Genomic DNA, 14,270 nt, shown 5'->3' with positions numbered 1-14,270 from the left:
AAACAGAAATCCTGTATATTGTTAAAATAGTTAGGTTCAAAATGGTAGGTTCTCTTTCCTAAGTTTCAAAATGGAAGATGGATGATGTTCAGTCTGCCAGTAATGGGGTAATATCTTGCCTTTGGAAAGCAATTAATATAGTTACTTTGAAGGGTGATATGGCTCATTTGAAATATTAATGCACAGTTTGACAGAGGAGAGTTGTAATTTCCAGTCTTGACCAGAGTCTTGAAGGGCAGGGAGAAGAGAGTTTGAGGAAGCCAGCAACTGTTAGTGATTAACACATTGTCTGGATTAAAAAATGAGCTTTTTTGATTGCCCAACTGCTCCCAAGATCTTCAAAGCAGAAAACAGTCTTATTGTCTTGGAAACCTCTCAGACTACATAGGATTATCTAGGATATACAGTACAGAAACAGGCCATTCGGCCCAACCAGTCCATGCCCGTGTTTATGCTCTACTCGAACCTCCTCCTGTCTTTCCTCCTCTAAATCTATCCGCATAACCCTCTACTCCCTTCTCCCTCATATGCTTGTCCAGACTCCCCTTAAATACATCTATACTATTCGCTTCAATCCCTGTGGTAGAGAGTTCCACATTCTCACCACTCTTTGAGTAAAGAAGTTTCTTCTCAATTCCCTATTGGATTTCTATTCAGTCTTCTATTCACTAGCCCCTTTTGGGTAAGGTCAGTATAGGAACTCTTGAGAAATAATTTCACGTAATGTACCAGGAGAGTCTACACTTCCAACAAATTGCTAGGAGACTGTGAGAAGCAATTTCCTGAAAAAGGGTCTATTAACCCTTTGTCTACTCGTTCCAGTTACACTGTGTAGGGTAGATATTCCGAGTCCATGCCTGCTTTCAGCACACACCATAGGAATATCGGAACGGGAGTAGTCCATTCAGCCTCTCAAGCTTGTTCCATCAGTCATTTAGATCATGACTTCTCCGTACCTCAATTCCATTTACGCGCCTTTTTCCCATATCCCTTAATATCCTTACCCAACAAAAATCAATCGATCTCAGTCTTGAAAATTTGAATTGACCCAGCTTCCACAGCCTTTTGGAGAGAGTTCCAAATTTCCACTACCCTTTTGAGAGATATAGCGATTCCTGATTGCACTCCTGAATGGTGTAGCTTTAATTTTAAGATTATGCCGCCTTGTTCTGGATTGCCCCACCAGAGGAAATAGGTTCTCTGTATCTATCCTGTTTAAACCCCTTTATCATTTAAACACCTCGATTAGATCACTCTTCAACCTTCTAAATTTAACATAGGAACAGGAGTAGGCCATTTCGTCCCTCGAGCCTGTTCTGCCATTCAATGAGATCATGGCTGATCTGTGACTAAACTCCATATACCCACCTTTGCCCCATATCCATTAATACCTTTGGTTAACAAAAATCTATCAATCCCAATTAAAATTATCAACTGACTAGCATCAATTGCCATTGCAGAAGAGAATTATAACTTCTAACACCCTTTGTGTGTAGAAGTGTTTCCTAACTTCATTCCTGAAAGGTCTGGTTCTCATTTTTAGACTTTGTCCCTTAATCCTAGACTCCCCAACCAGCAGAAATAGTTTCTCTCTATCTACCCTATCAGATCCCCTTAATATCTTAAAAATTTTGATCAAATCACCCCTTAACTTTCTAAGTTCCAGGGAATACAACTCTAGTTTGTGTAATCGCTCCTCATAATTTAACCCTTGGAGTCTGGCTATCATTCAAGGGAATACAACCAATGTTCCCTGTAAGCTGCACTTTGTTCTGAGTGGCCTGTTTCTTTCAATGCGTGGTCCTTTTAAATTTCTGCGCATGCGCGGTATTTCCAATGCAAAAGCTTATGAGCAGCCTGCACGGGACCCTGCAGATTACTGCTTGAGTAAGTGTGACCTTAGTCTCTTTATTCTGACTCCAGAGTGCTGGCACAGCATGGGAGGCCTGCTTATATGCAGTGCTGGGATCCCTTGGGACTCTGGTGGCGGTAGAATGCTGGTTACAAGGTGTTGCATACATAACAATAAGTTATTGGGGTACTGAAGTTGCATGTTCAGCCGTGAACTCATTGAATGGCGGTGCAGGCTCGAAGGGCCGAATGGCCTACTCCTGCAGCTATTTTCTATGTTTCTATGTTGCTTAGAACCTTGCTTTTTACATAGCCCAAATAGTAGGATACAAGTCAGGGGGAGCCATGATCAAACTGTACAGCACTCTGGTCAAATCAGAGATTGAATACTGCATGCAGTTCTGAGACACTAGAGACAGTCAAGCACTGGAGGCAGCCATGAGGCTGTTCCCTAGTGTAAAGGTCTGAGTTATGAGGAAACGCTGGAGAAACATATTTTGAGTTTCCAAAACAAAGTATAAGGCTACCCAGATACTACATATACACATTTCTACAACAGAAATCGGTCTAGTTCAGTCTGCAAAGGATTTATAGATTCCGTACTGGGTAATGTATTTTTCAACCAATGCTCTTTTGTTCTTTCACAATTCAATCTAAAAAAATTGTCAGCATTCATATTCCTTATGTATTTACTTTAAGTATATGAACTATATCTGCTCTCATTCATTCTACACTAACAGAATAATCTTAGAAAGCAGTCATTCTGCCACTTTTCCATCAGTAAAAGTGACAATATAACTTCAGAGTCACGTGGAATTTAACAGCAGTGCAGAAGTAAGTACTGTATCAAATGTCGTCCTTCTATGCTGTAATTTTTATGGGCTCAAAGCTTTTTTTGGGCGTACTTGAAGAGTTACGGCCGATATTTTGGGGCCCCAAGTATGCCAAAAAAAAAATGTTCTAAGTTTCCCCGTTGGATTTCTGCATTTTGGCGCTGCCTAACCTGTCCTTTAGTTTTGGGGGCGGAGCCAAAATGATCAGGCTGTCATGGTAACCAGGGACACAATGCGAGCTGAGGTTGCAAAGTGAAGCATACAGCCAGTTCCCAACACAATAAATGAATTGAAAAACACATAACAGCAACTGAAGGGCTTGCCGATCCAGTTCCATTCTTGATCCCCAGGTCCCATTCTGCAATTCCGTTTCCCTCTCCCTTTCTCTTTGTGTGAACCGGGGACCGGGGGAATGGGGACCGAGAATGGGATCGGACAGCCTTCGGGTGGGGTTGGAGGTAAGTTGCTGCTATGTGTTTTTCAATTCTTGGACACCTGCTGTGCCGATTTCCTTACTTGTGCCAATTTATTTAACTCTCCATAAGGGTTTTCTGGAGAGGCCACATATGCTGGCCTAAGCAGAACTGGAGTAACTCTCAGCTGGCCAAACTTCTATAAATGACCAGAATTGGCACGGGTGGCAGGTTACACCTTCTTTGGCAGAAAAAAAAAACTGACCTAAAAAAATCGTAACTGAGTTACACTGGTGCAAATTGTTTGGAGAAACTCTGGTTTTTCAACTTGGGCCAAAAAAAGCAGCCTGCTCCAAAAAAAATGCTGCAAATCACTGGGGAAAATTGAGCCCTTAACATTCTGCATCTCGAGTATAGTTTGATTTTTGACTGAGATACTGCCGCTAGGAGTGGTGCATGTCACTTTGCTTTTCAGAATTTATAATAAATGACTACCATAAAAAATTAGGTCCACAGGCTCCGTATTATATATTTGATAAAGATTCTAAAAAAGATCAACACTGCCTAATTTGTACTTAAACATCAACTACAGTCTTTTCAAAAAGCAGCAACTTTAACGTGGAGAGGGAGGGGCGATAAAGCAGTCACATTATTTTCACCTTAAAAGTAATCATAGAAATTTACGACATAGAAGGAGGCCATTCAGCCCATTATGTCTGCACCGGTTGAAAACGAGCTATCCAGCCTAATCCCACTTTCCAGCCCTGTAGATTACAGCACTTCAAGTGCATATTGAAGTACTTTTTAAAATGTGGTGAGGGTTTCTGTCTCTACCACCCTTTCAGGCAGTGAGTTCCAGAACCCCACCACCCCTTGGGTGAAAACATTTCTCAACTCCCCTCTAATCCTTCTACCAATTACTTTAAATCTGTGACCCCTCGTTATTGATCTCTCTGCTGAGGGAACTATGCCTTTCCTATTCACTCTATCTAGGCCCCTCATAATTTTATACACTTCAATTAAGTCTCCACTCAGCCTCCGCTCTTCCAAAGAAAACAACCCAGCCTATTCAATCTTTCTTCATAGCTAAAATTCTCCAGTCCTGGCAACACCCTCGTAAATCTCTTCTGTACCTTCTCTAGTGCAATCACCTTTCCTGCAATCTGGTGACCAGAACTGTACACAGTACTCAAACTGTGGCCTAACTAGTGTTTTATACAGTTCTAGCATAACCTCTCTGTTCTTACATTCCATGCAAGACTTTAAAAAAAACTGGACACTTCAGCCTTGAAATTAGGTAAAAGCTACTACAGGTATTTACCAGAATCAGTTATATGAATGTGGCTGCCTTTTTGCACACAGCATTGTCCCTCAAACAGCAATTAGGTGAAAAAACAATGAATCTGTTTTTGGTGATGTTGGTTGATGGACGAACATTGACCAGGACGCAAATAGTATCTTGGGATCTTTAATATCCACCTAAACCTTTGAATAGTCAGCAAAATCTTAGTTTAACATCTTATCCAGACCACAACATCTCTGACACTGCAGTATTCCAAGCTGACACAAACATTTAAAATAAAGGAGTGACACCTTCCAATGAAGCATTCTGCGCATAACTGTCAGGCCCCAAATATAAAAAGTAACATTCAGCACAACAGAGGATCGGAGAAGTGCTGAAACACATCACTAATAAAGTTTCATTAATGTTACTAAGTTGGGTTAATGTTACTGGTGATCTTTCCAGTTTAAGAACCGCTGTCTCGAAGGACAAATAGACATTTTTAAAAATAAACTCAGAGTTCGAATTTTATTTAAAATTAACAGTTCTAACAGAATTCGCTAAGTCCGGTTCTTTATTCCTCATTTTGGGAAGTCTGGCGACAACAAACAAAAAAAAACAACACTGGGCAAATGCACGGCAGATGCAGTATAATGTGGATAAATGTGAGGTTATCCACTTCGGGGGCAAAAACACGAAGGCAGAATATTATCTGAATGGCGGCAGATTAGGAAAAGGGGAGGTGAAACAAGACCTGGGTCTCATGATACATCAGTCATTGAAGGTTGGCATGCAGGTACAGCAGGCGGTAAAGAAGGCAAATGGCATGTTGGCCTTCTTAGCTAGGGGATTTGAGTATAGGAGCAGGGAAGTCTTACTGCAGTTGTACAGGGCCTTGGTGGGGCCTCACCTGGAATATTGTATTCAGTTTTGGTCTCCTAATCTGAGGAAGGATGTTCTTGCTATTGAGGGAGTGCAGCGAAGGTTCACCAGACTGATTCCCGGGATGGCAGGACTGACATATGAGGAGAGACTGGATCGACTGGGCCTGTATTCACTGGAGTTTAGAAGAATGAGAGGGGATCTCATAGAAACATACAAAATTCTGACGGGACTAGACAGGTTAGATGCAGGAAGAATGTACCCGATGTTGGGGGAGTCCAGAGCCAGGGGTCACAGTCTAAGGATAAGGGGTAAGCCATTTAGGACCGAGATGAGGAGAAACTTCTTCACTCAGAGAGTTGTTAACCTGTGGAATTCTCTACTGCAGAGTTATTGATGCCAGTTAATTAGATATATTCAAGAGGGAGTTGGATATGACCCTTACGGCTAAAGGGATCAAGGGGTATATAGCGAAAGCAGGAAAGGGGTACTGAGGTGAATGATCAGCCATGATCTTATTGAATGGTGGTGCAGGCTCGAAGGGTCGAATGGCCTACTCCTGCATCTATTTTCGACGTTTCTATGGAACCGCGCATGCGCAACTACTTCAGCTTCCCTGCAACAGTCGCCCCCTTTAAATAAACATTTTATTTTTAATGACTATAGGAGGGATAACAACTTGCAATTATATAGAGCATTTAACATAGAAAAATGTCCTCGGGTGCTTTTTTAGAGGTGTTATCAGATAAAAATAGACACTGGCAAAGGAGATATTAAGATGGGTGAATAAAGCTTGTTTGAAGAGGTACATTTTAAGGAGGATCTTAAAAGAGGTCAGGAAGGTGGAGAGGGATTTAGAGAGGGAATTCCAGAACTTGGGGGCTAACAGCTGAAGGAGTGATACAGAGGGATCTGGGGCCCTTGTACATGAAACACAAAAAGTTAGTATGCAGGTACAGCAAGTAATTGGGAAGGCAAATGGAATGTTGGCCTTTATTGCAAGGGGGATAGAGTATAAAAGTATGGATGTCCTGCTACAATTGTACAGGGCATTGGTAAGACCACACCTGGAATAGTGTGTACAGTTTTGGTCTCCTTATTTAAGGAGGGATATACTTGCATTGGAGGCAGTTCAGAGAAGATTCACGAGGTTGAATTCTGAGATGAATGGGTTGTCTTATGAAGAAAGGTTGAGCAGGTTGGGCCTATATTCATTGGCGTTTATAAGAATGCGTGGTGATCTTATTGAAACGTATAAGATTCTGAGGGGGCTTGGCAGGGTAGATGCAGAGAGGATGTTTTAGATGCAGATAGGATGTTTCCCCTCGTGGGTGAATCTCAAACTAGGGGGCATAGTTTCAGAATAAGGGGTCGCCCATTTAAAACAGAGATGTGCAGGAATTTTTTCTCTCAGAGGGTCGTGAATCTTTGGAATTCTCTACCCCAGAGAGCTGTAAAGGCTGGGTCATAAAATAAATTTAGGGTGGAGTTAGACAGATTTTTTGAAAGATAAGAGTCAAGGGTTATGGGGAATGGGCAGGGAGGTGCAGTTGAAGCTAAGATCAGATCAGCCATGATCTTATTGAGAGGTGGGGCAGGCTCAAGGGGCCAAATGGTCTACTCCTGCTCCAATTTTTATGTTCTCAATAGTGGGGCAAAGGAAGGGGGAGATGCATATGTACAAGAGGCCAGAGTCAGAGGATCAGAGAATTCGGGAAGGAGACTGCAGGAGGTAACAAAAATAAGGATGGCAAGGCATGACGGCATTAAAACATTGATCATTTTAAATTTGGAGCATAGAGGATCAGGAGCCAATATTAGGTCAGCAAGTATTGGGGTGGGGGGCGATGGGCAAACAGGATTATAGGCAGCAAAATTTTGGATGTGTGAAGGTTTACTGTGGTTAGAGAGATAGAGATAGGATAAGGCAAGTGAGTTTTGTATTAGATGACATTTAGAGCATGGAGAATGGGCAGGAAGATTCAGAAGAGTCACATGTAGAGGTGACAAAAGCATGGAGAGGGTTGCAGTGGAAGATGGGCTGAGGTAGGAGATGTTACAGAGATAAGTGATGTTACGCAGGCGGAAGTAGCCGGGCTTTGCAATGGAGAGATGATGATGTCAGCAGTTCAGCTCAGCATTGAATAGGATGCCGAGACTGCAAACGGTCTGGTTCAATCGGAGTCTCTGGGGAGAGGGTGGAATTGGTGGTACGGTTATGGAGTTTGTGACGGGCATCCAAGAGTGGTTATCGGACAAGCAATCTGACTACACAGAGGCAGTGGAGGAGTCGAGAAATGTAGGGGAGATGTCAAGCCTGGTGTCAACAGCGTACATGCAGAAGCTGATCCCTTATCTTCGGATGATGTTGTCAAGGAGCCGCATGTACATAGGATATACTGCACAGAGACAAGCCATTCGGCCCAACCAGTCAACGCCGCGTTTATGCTCCACTCAAGCCTCCTCCCATCTTACCTCATCTAACTATCAGCATAACCCTCTATTCCCTTCTCCCTCATATGCTTATCTTCAACCACTCCCTGTGGTAACGAATTCCACATTCTCACCACTCTTTGGGTAAAGAAGTTTCTTCAGAATTCCCCACTGGATTTCTTGGTGACTATCTTATATTGATGGCCTCGAGTTATGCGCTTTCCCACAAGTGGAAACACTCTCTCTGTATGTACTTTATAAAAACCTTTCATAATGTTAAAGACCTCTATTAGGTCACCCCTCAACCACCTTCTTTCAAGCAAAAAGAGATCCATCCTGTTCATCCTTTCCAGATAGGTATACCCTTTCATTTCTGGTATCATCCTTGTAAATCTTCTCTCCATCCTTTCCAGTGCCCCTATATCTTTTCTATAATATGGTGACCAGAATTATATGCAGTACTCCAAGTGTGGTCTAACCAAGGTTCGATACAAGTTTAGCATAAGTTCCCGACTGTTCAATTCTATACCTCTAGAAATAAACCCTAGTGCTTGGTTTGCTTTTCTTAAGGCCTTGTTAACCTGTGTCACAACTTTTAGCTATTTCTGTATTTGTACTCCGAGATCCCTTTGCTCCTCTACCCCACCCAGACTCACTCTCCAAGTAATACGTGACCTGCCTATTCTTCTTCCCAAAATATAACACCTCACATTTATCTGCGTTGAAATTTATTTGCCTAATATATTCCATTCTGCAAGTTTATTAGTGTCCTCCTGTAATTTGTTGCAGTCCTCCTCAGTACTGACTAACCTGCCCCCGCAATTTGGTGTCATCCGTAAATGAAATTGTGTTTTTGATTCCAAAGTCTAAATCGTAATATAAATTGTGAACAACAGTGGTCCCAGCACTGATCCTTGTGGAACACCACTACCCACCTTCTGCCACTGTGAATAGCTACCCTTTTATCTTTACTCTATGCTTTCTGTCTTGAAGCCAGCTAGTTATCCAATCTGCTACTTGTCCCCTGACTCTGCATTCTCTGACCTTATTCATTAGTCTATTATGTAGTACCTTTTTGAAGGTCTGGAAACATTACATCTACTGCATTATCCTTGTTTATTCTGTTACCTCTTCAAAGAATTCAATGAGGTTGGTCAAGCAAGACTTTCCCTTTTGAAATCCATGCTGACTATTCATTATTATATTTTTGGCTTCTCGATGTTCTTCTATTTTCTCCTTTAGTAGGGATTCCATTATTTCTCCTACCACTGGTGTTAAGCTGACTGGTCTATAGTTCCTGGGACATGTTCTATCTCCTTTCTTAAATATAGGTATTACGTTGGCTATCTGCCAGTACTCTGGCATAACACCTTTTTTAACAAACTATTAAATATGTGTAGTAAGGCATCTGCTATCGCTTCCCTAGATTCTTTTAAAATGCACGGATGTACCATCCGGGTCAGGGTTTTTTCCTCTCGAGTTTGATTTGTTTATTTATCTTCTCTTTTTATTTTAAATGCAACAGTGACTACACTTCAAAAAGTACTTCATTGGCTGTAAAGCTTTTTGGATGTCCTGAGGTCGTGAAAGGCACTATACAAATCCAAGTCTTTCTTTTCTTTCTTTAGATGAGGAAGAGGAGGTGATTAAGGATAGATCCCTGGGAAATGAGAGGTGACAGTATCAGGAAGAGAAGCCATTGCTGGAGATGCTCTGGCTACGATTGGATAGACAAGACTGGAACCAAGTAAAGGCAGTCCCACTGAGCAGACAAAGCTGAAGAGGCATTGGAAGAAGATGGCGTGGTCCACTGTGTCAAAGGTTACAGACAGTTTGAGGAGGGAAAATGCACTAGAGTCACAGTCATGGAGGATGCCATTTGTGCCTTTTATTCAGGCCGTTTCAGTACTGTGACAGGAATGGAAATTTGATTGTAGATTCAAACATGGAGCTGCAGGAAAAATGGTCATTTCGAAGGCGACAACATGTTAATACATTTGAGAGTAAAGGAAGATTAGAGATGAGTCAGTTGTTTGAAAGGACGGATGAATCAAGGATGGATTTTTTTTTTGAGGTGGACAGTGAAGAGGAGGGCCAGGAAAAGTGGTCAACAATTTAGTGAGAATGTGTTCAGGGGAGCACAAGATGGGTCTCATGGACAAGGTAAGGGTAAGCAAATATGATCAATACAAAACCTTAGTATCAAGATTATCTTTTCCTCTTTTAGATGCTGATCAAACTACTGTGTATTTCAAACATTTTCTGTTTTTAAAACTTTAAAATACAAGGCCTGAAATTGCTGTTGACATTAATAGCAGACACTTGCTAAATGCATTCATATGGTATTCTCTCTGTCTGCTATTTAAATGGAGGTTTTAATCCAATTAAAATAAATAGATTAATGTATGTTAAAATACTAGACAGCATCATATGAATGCATTAAACATTCATCTATTATAGCTACCAGTAATTTATATCACATATAGCTCTTCTAACTCTTTTAACCTCTTTTAAACCACTGCAATCATTAAAAAAAAATCACAAAAACCCATTAAAATATAGTTTGCAGCAACAAGGCACTGAATTTTGTCCTCAGGTGGAGCTGACTGCATGTAGTCTGATTGGATTGGTTGTTATAGCAATTTCCCATCCCAGCAGAAAAGCTGATTATTTTTTGTAAAATGCTAACAAGATAACATGCAGCTTGTAATGCTGGTTGGCATCAGTGGCAGAGCGAGGTTTGGTCGGCTGGGAGGGGGCATTCGAGCTCAAGGTTTGACCAACTTGGCAGGAAAAGGACCAAGCTGGGAACTGGTGGATGCCAACAGGGACTTGTGTGCATAAATCTAAGCTGACACTGCAATGTAGTACCAAGGGAGTGTTGCACTGTCGGAGGTGCCGTCTTTCGAATGAGACGTTAAACCGAGGCCCCGTCTGCCCTCTCAGATGAACATAAAAGATCCCATGGTACTATTTGCGAAGAAGAACAAGGGAGTTATACCCGGTGTCCTGGCAAATATTTATCCCTCAATCAACAAAACAAAAAACAGTTTATCTGGTCATTATCACATTGTTGTTTGTGGGAGCTTGCTGTGCGCAATTTGGCTGCCGCATTTCCCACATTACAACAGTGACTACACTCCAAAAGTACAGTACTGCATTGGCTGTAAAGCACTTTGAGACATCCATTGGTCATGAAAGGCACTATATAAATGCAAGTCTTTTTTTCTAGTATAAAGGCCGAGCTGGGAACTCCAGACTTGCAGGCCAAATCGAGGAGGATATGCACAAATGCCACGTTGGCTGACCTCAAAATGATTGGGGTTGTCATGATCCAACCTTTCCTCCCCTCTGTCACTGGTTAACACGTATAGTTTTCTGTAAGAACAGTGCTCCTTCAAAACTATTTGGGGGGTGGGGGGAGGAGGTTGGCATTAGAGTTGACTTTCATAACCGAGCTAGGGAAGGTGGGAATAATAAAATCAGCCGTAGATCCCACTCGTGAAAGAATCCAAGTGGACGTGAGATTAGGTTTTGCTAAAATGGCTTCTTCCCATTCCCAATCAAATAATCTGGCCTCCGTCGTCAAGACTCATGCGTGGTAACCTGATAGATGTCTTTTAAATTGTGAACGGATGGGGCAGAGTAGATAAGACTTTCCAGTGTTAAGTGCTAGAACAAGGGTGCACAGATAATGATTAAATGCAAGAGATTTAGCACAGACAGCAGAAGAGAAACGTTTTTGTTTAAAACACAGGATGTTGTGAAACACTAAAATACACGAGCTGTACCAGCATTAGCATTTGAAGCAGCATTTAGGAACAGCCTAGATAGATGGTCGAGGGGAGAGAGAATAAATGAATCTAGGAATAGGGTAGTGTTAAAGGGGATTAAGATTACTGTTCATGTGGAGGGTAAACACAGTCGGGCCCCCAGTGCGTGTTGTCATTTCCATGTAATTCTGCGAAGAACATCAAGGTGCAGTCTGGATTCATTCCCCAGCACTGAATCAAAGTCTCCAGGACAGGAGAGAGATTAAAAAATGCTGCTGTTATATAGACCACAGAGGGACAGAAACACTCACTGGCTGGTTGCTATTCTCGAACAGCAGGCAAATTAGTGTGCTGGGCAACAAATTGGCTAGCCATATTTATATATTTTTTAAAGGGGGTGGGGCGATGGACAAGGCGGCGAGCTGTGAATCACGCAGTAAATGTTCTTGGCCCTGGGTTTGTGATTATTATTATTTTTAACCACATTAAACTCGGCCTCGGATCCTTACCGGGTATTTTACAGGAAACCCACGCTTCCCTCTCATTCTCCCTGTGTGGATAAAAAAAAACCGAAACGTCATTAAAACCCGCACAAGAGTGAGAGCGCGAGAGATCAAACCGCAAATGACTGTCTTGTTGTTAATCTGGCGCCAGTGGTGCGCTGGATTACCGCAAGGCCCGAGCCCAGTCGCTCTGGATAAAGATCCGGCCTCCTGCCATGGCGACGCCTCACTGCCGGAAACCGCAGTCACTGTCGCAAAGCAGCCCGCCGCTGCACAAGTCCCTCCTGTGCCTCATCCCAGGGGCAGTGTCTGAAATAGTAGCAACCTGCAGTCAGCTGCCACGCTGTCACTCCCAACCCTCTCTCCAAGCGCTGAGAACCAACCAAATAGGCGCGGGTAGAAATGCAAGCCTGTTGTTTATATTCTCCCATCCATTTTTTTTCCCAAAAATATACTTTATTCATATAAAATTTTCACAATACACTGGAAAATAGCTCAGTACCTTGCGGTCAGCAATTCCATACAATTCGTTTGGATGCTGACAGCAGTTCCATACAATGCACTAACGTACATTTCATTTCAAGGTACAGTTTAGTACAATCCGTAAATCAAGTTACATGTTGTACTGTGCAAATAAGGGCATTACATGGAGCAGATGAGAACAGGTTTACATTACATTCCAGGATACACGTTTAGTGAGTTGGTCTTACCGCAGGTAAAGGGTACACAGCCAGATAGGGAATGGATGACCAACAGGAAGAGCAGTGCAAGGGTCCCATGCGGTCATCCCCCTGCAAAACAGATACACCGCTTTGGGTACTCTGAGGGGGATGACTCATCAGGGGAGGGCAGCAGCAGCCAAGTTCATGGCACCGTGGGTGGCTCTGCTGCACAGGAGGGCAAATAAAAGAGTGGGAGAGCTGTAGTGATAGGGGATTCAATTGTAAGGGGACAGGCGTTTCTGCGGCCGCAACCGAGACTCCAGGATGGTATGTTGCCTCCCTGGTGCAAGGATGAAGGATGTCTTGGAGCGGGTGCAAGGCATTCTGAAAAGGGAGGGCGAACAGCCAGTTGTCGTGGGGCATATAGGTACCAACGATGTAGGTAAAAAACAGGATGAGGTTCTAAAAGACGAATTTAGGGAACTAGGAGCTAAATTAAAAAGTAGGACCTCAAAAGTAGTAATCTCAGGATTGCTACCAGTGCCACGTGCTAGTCAGAGTAGGAATCGCAGGATAGCTCAGATGAATACGTGGCTTGAGGAGTGGTGCAGAAGGGAGGAATTCAAATTTCTGGGACATTGGAACCGGTTCTGGGGGAGGTGGGACCAGTACAAACCGGACCGTCTGCACCTGGTCCTAGGGGAAGTGTTTGCTAGTGCTGTTGGGGAGGATGAACTAATATGGCAGGGGGATGGGAACCTATGCAGGGAGACAGAGGGAAGTAGAATGGGGGCAGAAGCAAAAGATAGAAAGAAGAAAAGTAAAAGTGGAGGGCAGAGGAACCTAAGGCAAAAATCAAAAAGGGCCACATTACACCAAAATTCTAAAAGGGCAAAGTGTGTTAGAAAGACAAGCCTGAAGGCTCTGTGCCTCAATGCGAGGAGTATTAGAATTAACTGCGCAGATAGCAGTTAATGGGTATGATGTAATTGGCATCACGGAGACATGGCTCCAGGGTGACCAAGGCTGGGAACTCAACATCCAGGGGTATTCAACATTTAGGAAGGATAGACAGAAAGGAAAAGGAGGCAGGGAGGCAGTGCTGGTTAAAGAGGAAATTAATGCAATAGTAAGAAAGGACATTAGCATGGATGATGTGGAATCGGTATGGGTGGAACTACGGAATACCAAGGGGCAGAAAACGCTAGTGGGAGTTGTGTACAGACCACCAAACAGTTGTAGTGAGGTTGGGGACAGCATCAAACAAGAAATTAGGGATGGGTACAATAACGGTACAGCAGTTACCATGGGTGACTTTAATCTACATATAGATTGGGCTAACCAAACTGGTAGCAATGCGGTGAAGGAGGATTTCCTGGAGTGTATTAGGGATGGTTTTCTAGACCAATATGTCGAGGAACCAACTAGAGGGCTGGCCATCCTAGACTGGGTGATGTGTAATGAGAAAGGACTAATTAGCAATCTTGTTGTGCGAGGCCCCTTGGGGAAGAGTGACCATAACATGTAGAATTCTTTATTAAGATGGAGAGTGACACAGTTAATTCAGAAACTAGGGTCCTGAACTTAAGGAAAGGTAACTTCGATGGTTTGAGGCGTGAATTGGCTAGAATAGACTGG

The 14,270-nt window shown here is 42.8% G+C and overlaps 1 protein-coding gene across 2 annotated transcripts in view; it reads right to left on the bottom strand.

The window, feature by feature from the left end:
* LOC139275237 (proteasomal ATPase-associated factor 1-like) overlaps window positions 1-12,233 on the bottom strand; it is a 36,447-nt gene extending 24,214 nt beyond the window's left edge. The window contains exons 1-2 of one of the 2 annotated variants that reach the window (XM_070892416.1): window positions 12,138-12,233; window positions 11,977-12,017 (exon numbers count right to left, since the gene is read on the bottom strand). In XM_070892416.1, the coding sequence (XP_070748517.1) occupies window positions 11,977-12,017; window positions 12,138-12,187 (91 nt within the window). In that variant the 5' untranslated portion in view covers window positions 12,188-12,233. The remainder of the gene's footprint in view (window positions 1-11,976; window positions 12,018-12,137) is intronic. The other variant, XM_070892417.1, reaches the window with a different exon arrangement.
* Between the last annotated feature and the right edge of the window lie 2,037 nt (window positions 12,234-14,270).

The sequence above is a fragment of the Pristiophorus japonicus genome, chromosome 10, assembly GCF_044704955.1.
Source record: "Pristiophorus japonicus isolate sPriJap1 chromosome 10, sPriJap1.hap1, whole genome shotgun sequence".
Classification (NCBI taxonomy): domain Eukaryota; kingdom Metazoa; phylum Chordata; class Chondrichthyes; family Pristiophoridae; genus Pristiophorus; species Pristiophorus japonicus.
This window is presented reverse-complemented; position numbering and strand designations above follow the sequence as displayed.